Source organism: Typopeltis vanoorti, chromosome 2 (genome assembly GCF_054136105.1).
Source record: "Typopeltis vanoorti isolate ZY-2024b chromosome 2, IOZ_Tvanoo_1.0, whole genome shotgun sequence".
NCBI classification, from domain to species: Eukaryota; Metazoa; Arthropoda; class Arachnida; order Uropygi; family Thelyphonidae; genus Typopeltis; species Typopeltis vanoorti.
The window spans coordinates 120,772,807-120,786,476 of NC_143550.1; the positions used below are offsets into that span (position 1 = coordinate 120,772,807).

Consider the following 13,670-nt stretch of genomic DNA (forward strand, 5'->3'; position numbering starts at 1 on the left):
ATAGCAGAATCTTAAATAACAAACTAATGAAATATTCCGAAAACTTTATTCTAGAGGTACAAAATGGATTTAGAAAAGGACGATCATGTATAAACCCAGCCTTCTGCCTAAAATTAATAATAGAGAAAAGAACAGAATATAATTTAGAAACATATATTGCATTTATTGACTTTGAAAAAGCATTTGACAAAGTTAAAAGAAACATATTATTTAACATATTAAAAAAAAGACAAATACCAAATAATATCCTAAAAGCTGTCACAAGTATATATGAAAATAATCAAATACAAATAAGATTAAATAACGAGCTCTCATATACAAGAGAGATAAACCAAGGGATGTCCCCTCTCAGCAACTCTTTTTAATATCTACTTAAATGAAATAATAATAAAATGGAGTAAAAATTTACATCAAGGAATTAAACTTTCACCTACAGTTAACTTAAACACTCTCCTCTTTGCAGATAACCAAATAATAATTACAAATTCTGAAGATAACTTACAGAAAGCTATTTTAAATCTAAATGAGATATCCAAAGATTATGGTATGATAATATCAATGGAAAAATCAAAAACTATGGCCTTTAAAGGACAAGATCCAGCAAGAACTAAAATAGTATTAGATAACAAGATCTTAGAACAGGTGAATTCATTTAACTACCTAGGATGTATGATCACATATGAAAATGAAAAAGATATAAACATAAAAATTGCAAAATATTTAAAAATAACAGGTGCAATTAACTCTATATTTAAACCAAACTTAGTTCAAAAACAAACCAGACTAAAAGTATACAATACATTAGTCCTACCAATCTTAATGTATGGAAGCGAAATCTGGACAATAAAACAAAAAGACAAACAAAGATTAACAACAGCAGAAATGAAGTTGAGAAAAACTGAAAAGTATACCTTATTTGATCACAAAAGAAACGAAGATATTATGAAAGAATTAAACCAAGAACCAGTAATAGAAAAAATTAAAAAATATAAACATAAATGGATGGAACACGTTCAAAGAATGAAAACAGAACGATTACCAAAACAAGCCTTAAAGTACAAGCCATTAGGAAAAAGAAAACCAGGAGATCCTCTTAAACGATGACTTCTAAGGCCAGAACAGGCCATGCTAAGCCTAAATCCTTGATACCTATGATGATGATGAAAGATCTCACCAGTTTTTGTCAATTTTGTTTCAGTCACCCCTATTATGTCAATCTGGTACTTATCTAATTCCTCAGCTAGCTCCATTTCTTTGACATTCAGGCTTCTTATGTTGATAGTACTGATCTTAACCTCTGGTGATGTTGAGTTGGGGTGTGCTTTCAGATTTGTTCCAGTAGCTGACTTTTTGCCTTGGTTCCCTGGCAAAACAACGGGGACCTTGTTTAACCGGGCGACGCAACAGCCGGCATGAAATTTTGTCATGTTGTACAATCATTTTCTATATTGGTTTAAGCCAATAAGAATACAATTTGGTTGGCTAAATCCCAAATTGCCAGTCCATCTTCGTTCGTTCTCTATCCAGGTAGATACCCAATAGGGTGCACCATGAGAAGATAAGGATTGGACATTAGGTCAGAAGCCCTGGTCGGTTCTCTGCATTCCTTTAAAGGCTATGCGGAGGTCTCCTCTCAGTTATACAGCTTTGACTCTTAAGCACCCCATATAATAATGATAATGATATGTATATTTTTTGTAATTTTTACATAGTCCAGAAATTTTGTTCTAGAGACCAAACACAGAACTTTTTCAAGCTACTTCAGGTTTCAATATACTTTTGGAGCAGTATGAATTCATTGCTGTCTACATTAATTGGTTATATCCTGCACAACTTGTTTTCCAGATAAAACTCTAAATGACTACTGGGATTTACATTAAGCAGGTATCAATAATGGAATTTCTTTCTTATTCCATATAAATTTATAATTCAGCGGAATAATTTTTTATGGAATAAGAAAGAAGTTAGTCAAAACAGCTAATTTAGTGTTTTGACACTAAATTAGCTGTATATACAAGACGGTGTTCAAACCAATTTTACCTTATGGATTTTAGAGTTTGGATAGAAATAAAACACTTGATCAAAGACTGGAGACTTCTGACATGAGTGTTCTGAGAAAGATTAGTGGAGTGAACAGATATCACACTGAAAATTAAGATATTAGGAAAGAACTTGCCATTGTTGGCATTCAGGAATGTGTTAGTAGAGCTAATCTCAGGTGGTATGGTCACTTAAACAGAATAGGAGAGGAAGGTTAGCAAAACAAGTGTTCTTTGTCTGGTTGGCAGGGAAAAGACTCAGAGGAAGTCCAAGATGTAGATGGATTGATACAGTAAAAAGTGCCTTAAAAGACAGAAATATAAGATCTGATAATATTGGAATCTTGACAGATAACAAATTAATATGGAGGGAAAATTGTTGATCAGAAATTAGTAATTGTGTAACTTTTTCATGTAGTACTATCATAATGATCTTGTACACTGCCTGAAGGTACATATTAAGAATTTGATGATGATAATGGAAGTAATATTTCAGTTTGTAACATTAAAGAAGTAATATTAAAGACTACTTTTTCAGTTTGCTTTAATTCTGTTATAAAATGATAGATGGTGTTGTAAGCCATCACAGAGAAAAGCAAGTCATTCCTATTGATGACACCAAATCCATATCACTGAAGACGATACTTTTCTCATAATCAAATTCTTGATGTATGTAGACTCAGAATGTGTACAGGATATTACAATAGTACTATGTGAAAAGTTTACATTACCAATTTCTTCCAAATTAATCTGCTATCTATAAGGACTCTAATATGATTTAGATCTTATATTTCAGTCTGCATCAATCCACCTAGATTTTGATCTTCCTCTGGGTCCTATTATCTTGAGTAGAAAAAAAATGTTCAGATTTTCTATCCATGAAGATAACTTAACTACATGCTTCCCTAGCTGAATCAATCAATGTTTTTTTCAAGGTTTCCTGATGAGTCTCAAAAGGTTTGATTCCTGTCTTCAAACTCTTTAATTTTTTCTTGCCAACCTTTCCTCTTCTATTTCTGTTTAAAGGACCATACCACCTTAGATTAGCTCTGCTCACACATTCCTGAATGATAACAATGTCACATACCTTCATAATATCCTCATTTTTTAATATAGTTCTGCCATCTGTTCATACTCCTTATTTTTCTCATAGCTCCTATATCTGTGGTCTCTAGTCTTTGATCAAGTGTTTTATTTATAACTCAGCTCTTGGATTCATAAGTTAATACTGTTTAAAAACTGCCTTGTTCAGTTGACTTCCTGTCATACCAGCTTTGCAAATTCTTTTGTCTAATTGCATTTTTAATTTGCCATTTTCACTAAAAATTGTGCCTAAGTAGATGAAATTTTTTACTTCTTTCTCCATTGAATATAGGATCTCCATTGAATGCCTATTTTCATACCATATTTATTATACTGTTATTCAATTTAGTTTTATCGAATCCTGCAGATGTACAACATCATCTGCATAAAGTAAAGTGGTGATGAATATCTCCAAATTTTGATATCTTCCTAATACCACTTTCCTTCAAAATGTGATTCATATAAATGAGTAACAGTAGAGATGATGTGCACCCTTGTCTCACATTTGATTTTACATCAAATCATCTTTCTGTACCTCCTTCAGTTCAACCTGCTGACTTACAAGCTCACATGTTGATTGTCTTGCTTGATATGTCTCAATTACAGCATATGATTGTAGCATTTTGAAAATGCCTTTCTCTTATTACCTTTGCTTTTTTTCTTTTTCTTTTTCAGATATGCCAGATTGAAATACTGGTCCTTGCTATGCACCCATGATTTCATTTGCCATGTTTCTGATATTTATCTTCTATATTTTCACCAGTCTTCCCATGACTTGTTTAGCTGCTTTAACACATTGCTTTCTGTATTCTCTCAAAGCACATGCTGATTTATTTGTTAATTTGTTAGCAGCTTTTGATATGACTTATTTTCTATAGTTGCCTCTGTAACTTCCTAAATCTGCCACTGAGTTCTGATTTTCTATCCATGAACGCAGCTTCACCACATGCTTACCTAGCTGAATCAATCAATGTTTTTTTCAAGATTTTCCAATGAGTCTCAAAGGTTTGATTCCTGTCTTCAAACTCTTTCATTTTTTCTCGAATAACACGTGTGTATCCGAGTCTACAGTTCACCTCTGAAAGCAACTTTGATTTTTTATAAAACTTTCTTACACTTTTATTTTCAATATGATATTCAATTTTATCCTGCTCAAAACTAAATGGTGATCACTTCCTATTTCAAATCTCCCATATACTCACTCTTGTGCCCTGAGTTTTTTTCAAAGAGGTATTATTGTCAATTTTAACTGATGATGATACTTTTGCATATATAAAAATTTGAAGACTTTAAACTTCTGAGTAAAATCTATCATGCATAGCATATTTAAAAGTTCAAATATCTGTTAATTGACACAATAATTAATTTCTTAATTACTTTATACAGCCAATTTTTACAGAGGAAACTCACAAGACCAAAGGAATATAATCAACTCTAAGTATCAAGAAATTGTAAAGACAAAAGGAATTATTTGTTGGATGTTACCATGAATTTCTTTTTTTAGAAATAGCAGTGATACATCATTGGATAGGATATTTTTGTAGTTTGTAATAGTGAGTGAGTGAACTTTCGCATAACTCACTATAAGAGAGTTATGTGTAAGTTCACTGTAGCAAGAATCAAATGTAGTTTGTTACAGTTAAGATTGCTGAGTGGCTAGGACTCTTCAGCTGTCAATTCTTACTACAGCAGATACAATTATAATAAATCCACTTGCTACAAGAAACTGCCAAAAAGTCACAACCAGAGCTCTAATGCTCTGGTTATGACTTTTTGGGAAGCTCTAATAACTCACTAAAGCAAACTCATTTCTGTTCAAGTTACTGAGCAAGTTCATTATAATGGTTGTGATAATGCACGAATTGAGTACATTTCTTTACACTGTATTGTTTCAAATTGCATGCTTATATTATTAAGAGGAAATTCACATACCTAAATGTCTGACATGCCAGGAGGGATCCAATGATGATATTCTGTTATATAAAACAATAAGAAGAGGTGGTAGAGGTCCAGTTCCTTGATAAATATGCTCCCTTATAAAAATATTGAAAAATATTTATAAATCTATTATATCTGTAACAAATTTATACAAATAGTGCATTATATCTGCCCAAACTGTACTTTAGACTGACAGTGAATTTAGTATTCATTAATATTAAATGCATGTAATCTGTCACCGTGTTAGTGAGTTAATTTTTTTTTTATGTATCCCTTTCTTATGAGACTGATAAAACACATGCACGTGCATTATATTTTCATGGAGGCTCCTAGTAATTTAACCTTTTCAGTTATGAAAAATAATTCAACCCATAGCATATGAATTGGATTGGGTAGTGAAACAGTATTACTATAACTACAACGAGCTTTGTGTTATCCAGATAGCTTGGGAAATGTCTTTGGAGAGTGGATTTTTTTTTTTTTCACATACTAGATGCCAAATGAAATCATGCTTTCCCATTTATGTGTTGAATATTTGAATTTCATTAAAAACGAAAAAAAAAAACTTTATAATGCATGCAAAAGAACAAAAATAACTTATTTATTACTTTATATAGCACTTTATATGCTTTATTGGTACCTGAACTGAACTTGTTCAGGGCCAGTTTTACCATTAGGCAAACCTAGGGACACTAACACTTATTTAAGATGTAGTGTACATGTGCTTGTGTGAGTATGACAATATATATATATATATATATATAGAGAGAGAGAGAGACAACATATAGGGGCACCTAAATTTTCTTTGCCTAGGGGCATCAGATATTCTCGGACCGGCCCTGAGCTTGTTGAAAGTTTTTTCACTTTAATCCTGAGTATTTTAATAATAAAGTGTTACACCTTTTTAATGCTTGTATGGGAAATATATGATTTCTGATATATGAAAATTATGATTGCTTCAACTTTGGTACCCCTTCTGGATCTGGTTCCCAATGAGACCTCAAAAAATTGAAAAATTTTACTCAGTATTATATCACGATGACGAATTAAATGAAGAAGACAACTACAAAATTGTCGAAGTACCACAGATTCTACCAGAAGTTATGTGGAGTATCCAAAGCTTGAAAAATCAAAAAGGCTGCAGATGAGGATGGAGTTATAGCTGAACTTCTAAAAGCAAGTGGAGAAATGATCTACAAAATCTTAGCAAAACTATTTACCTTATGTTTGAATAAAAATGATGTACCAAGAACATGGAAGAAGGCTACCCTAATTCTGATACATAAAAAGGATGAAGTGGAAGACTTGACAAACTACTGACCCATCAGTCTACTATAGGTTATTTACAGAGTGTTTACAAAAGTCTTGGTTCATAGGCTTTGTATGACTCTAGACCTAGCACAACCAAAAGAATGGGAAGGCTTTCAAAGTGGCTTTAGTACAATGGACCATATTCAAGTTGTACAACAGATTATTGAACAGCATAATGAAATATCAGTTACCATGAGAAAGCCTTTGATTCAGTAAAAACATTTACAATACTTAAAGCATTACAAAACCAACAGGTGGAGGAGCGATACATCATGACCATCACATCAGCATACACCAATGCCACAGCAGCAATTCATTTCAATGGAAACATCTCTACTGTGGAAATACAGAGCGACACAATATCTCCAAAATTATCCACAGCATGTCTAGAAGATAAATGGAAGCTATTTAAGCCATTTACACTTTACAGATGACATAGTTATCTTTACTTCAATTGCGTATGAATTACAGACTTGTATCGATTAACTCTAAATTACTAGCAAAACAGCTGGCCTAAAGATAAACCTAAAGAAGATCCATGTTATGTTTAAATAACTATGTCCAACCAGAAATAATAAAAATCAATAATGATGAAATTAAACAAGTACATATACTTTATTACATATACTTAGGACAACAGATATCAATGAAACAAAATATCATTGATGAAATTAAAAGATGCACGATGCTTGGATAGAAAGCATTTGAAAAATTACATTCAATATTCAAAAGCCAACTACCACTATGCCTGAAGAGAAAGGTTTTTAACCAATATATTCTTCCTATATTGACATATGACTGAAACATGGGCACCAAAGGCAAAGGAAATTCAAAAATTAAGAACAATACAATTTAGTATGGAAAGAAGCATGCTTGGTATCACAAGACTGGATTACAAAAGGAATACATGGATAAGATATCAAATCTAAGTCTCTGACGTCATAGGAAGAATGAAACATCTGAAGTGGCAAATGGGTTGGGCATACTGCTCGAAGACAAGATCAACGATGGACAAAAAAAAGTACTGGACTGGATTCCACGAGAGGAAAAACGACCACAATGTCAACCTAAATCATGGTGGATTGATGATATCATCAGATTTGCAGGAGTGACTTGGGAAAGGAGAGCCATGGACAGACAGTTTTGGAGTAATCTTGGAAAGGCCTTCATCCAGCAGTGGATTAACAATGGCTGATGATGATGATGATTAGCTTCTTAATTAATACATTAATACAGATTGCTTACACCATCAAAAAAAATTGCTTCTATCTTTTATTTAGGTGAAGTCTGCACTATGAAATGGGAAGCCTCCCCTTCCCATAGTGCACAAATGAAAGTTATTGTACAACTTTCATCCATTATTTTGAAACCTTCAGCAAGTGCAAATCACTACATGTGCAGAGGGTGCCAGTTAGGAGTTTAAGAGCTGACTACTATAATCAGTCTATGTTTGTCTACCTACTAATGTGTCTGCATATGTCAAGTGCTTAATACATCTCTTTGTACCCATGAAGGTGCCTTGGTGACAAAGGCAATACATCAGATGAGTAATTTAAGTAACTAAATAAATTTAGCTATTTAATTATTAGATTTAACTGTCTGTTTCATTCCATGAAACATCAACAACAATAAAACAGATAAAAAGCTTATTTTACAGGAGGACTAAACAAATCAACCCCAATTAAAATGATTCAGTGATTAGAATTATGTATAGCTCACAGGAACTTTCACTAGCTACCAAGTGCATACAAAATGGTGGATAAGGGGAACCTTTATTCTGTTGGATATCAGGACAGCTCTGAATATAATGAAAAAGAGCAATGGACTCTACAGCTGACCAGCATGGTGGAATAATGGCTCAAACTTCCAAGATGAACTGGAAAGGAATAAAATGGCCATCATTACTTGGAAGCCAGATTGCTACTATCTACAGGGAGCAGGCAGTTAAACATGAAAGCAGAGGGTGCTAAGAATCCCCATTAGAAAACACACTTTGGAACTTTAAATTGTAGTAGGAATAACAGCAGTGAAGCACAGCTATAACTGAATTAATTAAAGAGTTAAAGAGACTAAAATGGAACATTCTTGGATTGTGTGGAGTTCCATGTAACAGTGAAGTTCTTCAATTAAAAAATAGATACCTACTGTACTATAATGGTCAAGATAAGGAAAGAATCAATAGAGCTGAGTTCATGATTAATAAAAAAAATTGAACAGGATAATAGAATCTGACAGTATCTCTGATCAAACAGCAAGTATTGTTGTCCAGATTGCAATAAGACACACTAGGTCATGTAAGTTTGTGCTAATCATAAGTCATACTGATAAAATTGAAAACTTCTATCATGATGTATCATAACTTTACAACAAAGGAAAATATCATTTCAAAATTGTCATGAAAGATTTTAATGCCAGAACTGAGCTTTCATGATTTTTTAACACAAGAATAAGATGAAAAATAAATGGGAGATTTTGGATGTGGCATGAGAGATGGAGGAACAGGAGCATTTTCTGAAAAAGAAATCTTTATATAATGAATTATTTTTTCAAGAAAAACACATAGGAAGTTTACATGGAAAAGTCCAAATGGAAGAACTAGTGAAACTGACTTTATCCTCAGCAACAGGAAAAACATATTTCAGGAGGATTCTGTTATCAGCAATTTCAACACTGGAAGTGACTATTGTATAGCACAGTAAAGTTCAAATAAATTATCAAAAAGAAAGAAGAAAATGTTTCTAAGATCAAAGCAAAACATAGATGTACACAAACTCAATATTAAAAAATAAATATTTCAACATGAATTAAACAACAGATTTTAAAATTTTAATATAAGCAACAATGCTGATTCATCACAAAGTAATGACATTATTACCACAAACATTTTGCAATGCTCACTTGAAATAGCTGGTACCACAGAACAGAAATAAGACAACTAAGCAACAAAGAGAAATGAAACAAGCTAATAACTTATTGAATGAAACTGAATACACTGAGCTGTGCAAAATATAAGAAAATGTATCAACACAGAAATAAGAAAATTCAACTGTAAACATAACAAATAATGGAAGACAACTGCATCCTCAAAAAAAGCTAAACAGCAATCGATGAACAGCAATAAACAAATGGCCGTAGTTAAACTATAACATGGGAACATAAACACCAGAGATAGATATGCTATAGCAAAGAGAATCAAAGAATTTTACTCTATATTATATCAGGACAACAAAGATAATGAAGAAGGCAACTACGTAATAACTGAAGTAACCACAAAATTCTACCAGAAGAAGTTATGCGAAGCATTGAAAGCATGCAAAATGAAAACGATGCAGGTGGGATGGTGTCACAGCTAAACTTCTAAAAGAAAATGGGGAAGTGATCTACAAAATCTTGGCAAAACTTTTTATCCTATGCCTGAAGAAAAAATGATCTATCAAGAGCATGGAATAAGGCTACCCTTATATAATGAAGTCATCTTCCTAGGTGACATGTCATAACTTCAAACGGTCTCCCTTTTCCAACACTAGCGATCAAGCTAGACAAGATGTGAAAGTAATGGCAATAAGCAATGATCTAGTGCAGATCATACATCTACTAATATGAATACCTAATCCTTCTTTCCACTCCCCCAAGCAACATTGATCTTTTCTTAACTAGTTCCCTATTCAGATGTACTGTAGAGACAGTCACTTCTTGGTACTCAGATCACAATTTCCTCTCTCATAGAACTCACTGGCTCTTAAGAAGAGTTTCATTTCCCATTCCATCCAAAATTCCTGACCAATTTCCAAGTCATTAACAAAAAATGCACCAAAGCAGTTGAAGCAAGAACCTCAGCTTCTTACTCAACCTATGCTGAAGCATGTACTAAATGCAAAATAGTTCTCTCAGCAAATTGAAATTGGTCTTCATAATAGTAGCAAACTCAATTCCTCCCCAAATGGAAGTGGTGCCTTCTGGTCACCTACTTCTGCTCAACTGTTTCCACTGCTCTCCCTTTTCCCCATCCAGCTGGAATCACTGTTACATCACGGTACTTAAAGATAAAGCTAACCACTTGGCATCACTCCTTTCCTCCAACTCCTCCACAGATGACCAAGGTAAACTAACTTCCAATACCAGTGCACCATATGTCCCCTGTGGTTTTTCAACAAAAACAACATCAGTATCTTTCCAATTGTACTGAGCACTGTGCTCCAGAACCAACACCTACCTTAGACAGTTTCTAAAATCTGTAATACTCAGCTGGCATTTATCTCAATGAGTGGAGACAAGGATATATCCACCCAATTACAGAAAAGGGAGAGCAATTCTTGGCATCCAACTAGTGACCAATCAACATCACTTCAACTACTTAGAGGCCTATCAGTTAATCAATGACTGCTGGTATGTACTAGCCATTCTAGATCTATGGCTGACCTCTTAACCTAATATTACCCAATACTGAACATATGCAATGGAAAGGTTTGGAGAAATTGCTGTCGCTCTAGACAACTGGGCATCTGATTGTGTCTGGCACTGAGATTTACTTATATAGTTTTATAAAACAATCCACATCCTTTGGTTACTGTTTACCTGCAGCCCTCTGCAAATGGGTAGCATACTTTCTCTCTGCTCATGTGCTGCATGTCATGGTGGATGGCTCACTCTCTCTCTCTCTCTTTGAGATTCTCCACTAATGCGGTGGTCCCTTCAAGTTCTATTTCATTACCTATCCTCTTTCTCTTATACATAAATGACCTACTCTCAGTCACCAACAATCTTATCCAAAGCTTCGCGGATGATAGTACACTTCATTCATTCATCCCACTGGTCATTTGACAAAGCATGCAGTGTTCAGGCATCCCAAGTGTCAAGACTGTCTGCAACCAGAGCTTTAAACATTGATCTCCATCTTCAATGGGGAAAGTATAATCTGGTGATTCTCAATGTTATCAACATGCAGTGTTGCCTTTTTTTTTTCCTTGCAAAAGGGAATCTCAACTTCACCTACCCTTATCCCCATGACATGCAAATAACCAGACAGGATTAGATTTTTCTCCTTGGACTGACATTTACTTCCAGCCTCTCCTAACAAACATCACATCTAGGCATTTGTTTCAGCTCAAGATGCTACTTTTCACCTATAAATAAATGGATTTATTAGCCTTTGCTGATAGATGATCCTCCCCCCCCTCACAGACCTGCTTTATTCAGAGATGCACTGTTTCAGCTCTGTCATTTCTAGAGGTTCTTCCACGGTCACTCCACTAAAGAGACAACCATCATTCCTTCACTATGCTGGGCCTGTTAAAACAAGAGCAGAGCTGCCAAACATTCCTTTTCAGTCTAACTTACAAACATATCAAACCTGCTTCTCCAGTCCTCTCTTCATTTATTTCAACTATCTCTGTCCTTTGGAACAGCCTTCCTCAAAGGGTTTTTCCAACAACTACAATCTTCAACTTGTCAAGAAATCAATACATTTCTTCTGTCTCAGTCCTTACCAATATGGGACTGATAAAAACATAGCAGGAAAGTTTGAGTTATCTCATCTGTGGGGATAAGCCAGAGCAGTACATCGTTTCTATACCACAAAATGTAGGTATCAGTCTCCTATAATCCAGTCAGATATTGATTATTACTAAAAGTAATAATTAATGTAATATTTCTTTCTGGAAATATCCTAATTCCTATCAAATGTACTGTTCCTGTGGTAAACTTGCACAGGCCAAACAGGAAAAATTACAAAATTTGATTAAATTAAGACCATAGCAACACTGTTCAGAAGGATAAGCCAGGTCACAGGACATCAAATTAAGTGGTCAATGGCTTCATGTCTCTTTGAGGAGTCTCATGAAGATTTTTACTCATACTGCACTCTGAACAGGAATCAAGGTCTCTTTCTGTATGACTCTTCTTGGAAGTCATTCATCAAAAATCAGCTAACACATTTTATTTCCCTACAGGGAATAGGTATTTTAGCTCTATCTAACTTTTGGAGACTGAAGGGACAGTTCAATCTCCACTAGTAGCCAATCAGAGATAGCTTGCCCAAGACTATTACTAATATACATGGCATCCAGTGAAGAGAGGTAGTTGACAACTGCTGCCATCTTGTGGTCCCTAATCCTAACGCTGTGTTTACTGTCTGAAAATAGTTCGGGTTTTATAGTCAATTTCCTGAAGTTTACAGGACGAAAAAACCACTTGCCCTTGCCAGAGGTTGAATCGGGAATTGGTTAAAAAAATAAAAAAGGATTAATAAAAGTTCCCCTAATTGCAATTAGAATTGAACTTATTGCACTCTCTCTTTGGGCAGTCTGGTGTTGTTAACGGTATACACTACTTCAGTTGAGCTACACAGCACTAATGCTATTCATCCATTCTTGATGAAATATGTGTGAAACAATGAACATCATATGGGCAAATGGATAAGATGTTCCATGTGTATGAGTCTGCTCTCAGCTCTGAACTGTTTTGCGCTTTTTTATAAATATAATTATTTTCTATGAGCTTTGTAGATGTTTTATACTTGTTTATCCTGGTACTGCTCCAGATTGCTGACAGCAAAACATGGTCTTCTTATTTAAATAAATACATTCCCAACAACTTTATTACAATTAGAGTCAAGTGTATAGCCCTGTATTTACTTCATTTATCATATAATTTTCACTCATATTTTTTCAAAATGTACAGTTTCAACACGTTTTCAAAATTTACTATTTGCTATATTTACCTATCTACCAATTTCCATTCCAAATTATTCTTCATGTAATTTTACTTTCTATTGGTGACATAACCAAAGATTTCTTTTCATCTGCTTTTGTTTGGTTTATCCTCAGATAATAGAGTGCTGAGAGCAAGAATGGTCAATGAGTTCAAAGAGTGGGATGAGAGACTGTGTTTCCTAGGAGGGACTTCCCGCAATGAGTCTGCTTCTGTCATTTTTCTAATTTACCACATTTCTTCACTTCTACTGCACTTTATACTGCTTAATGCATATGCTATATTGTCTATCATAATTCTCCTAAATTGACATTAAATCATTATTTCTATAAACTCTTACATAAGTTTCCATAGCTATAATTTATCTTAGTAAATACAAATAAAGTATTTTCATTAGTAATAGATATATTTTTATATGTCTCTCATCCATGAAAGGTTTTCAGTAAACTTATAGTACATTTGTGCTGTGGGCTGGCTAAGGATTTTTTTTTCTACTTTTCAATTATATATATAAAGTTTCTTACCTTGAGTTTATTACACGTTAAAGACACAAAGAAATTATATGCTGGGTTTTAATCCTTTTCCTAAGGA

General features: G+C 33.9%; 1 protein-coding gene across 2 annotated transcripts in view; it reads right to left on the reverse strand.

Moving 5' to 3' along the window:
- Positions 1-13,670, reverse strand: part of LOC150109388 (glycosyltransferase 8 domain-containing protein 1-like) — a 159,737-nt gene that overhangs the window by 11,066 nt on the left and 135,001 nt on the right. For both annotated transcript variants that reach the window (XM_090407807.1, XM_090407811.1), the window contains exon 8: positions 5,055-5,155. In XM_090407807.1, coding sequence (XP_090263933.1) covers positions 5,055-5,155 — 101 coding nt within the window. The remainder of the gene's footprint in view (positions 1-5,054; positions 5,156-13,670) is intronic.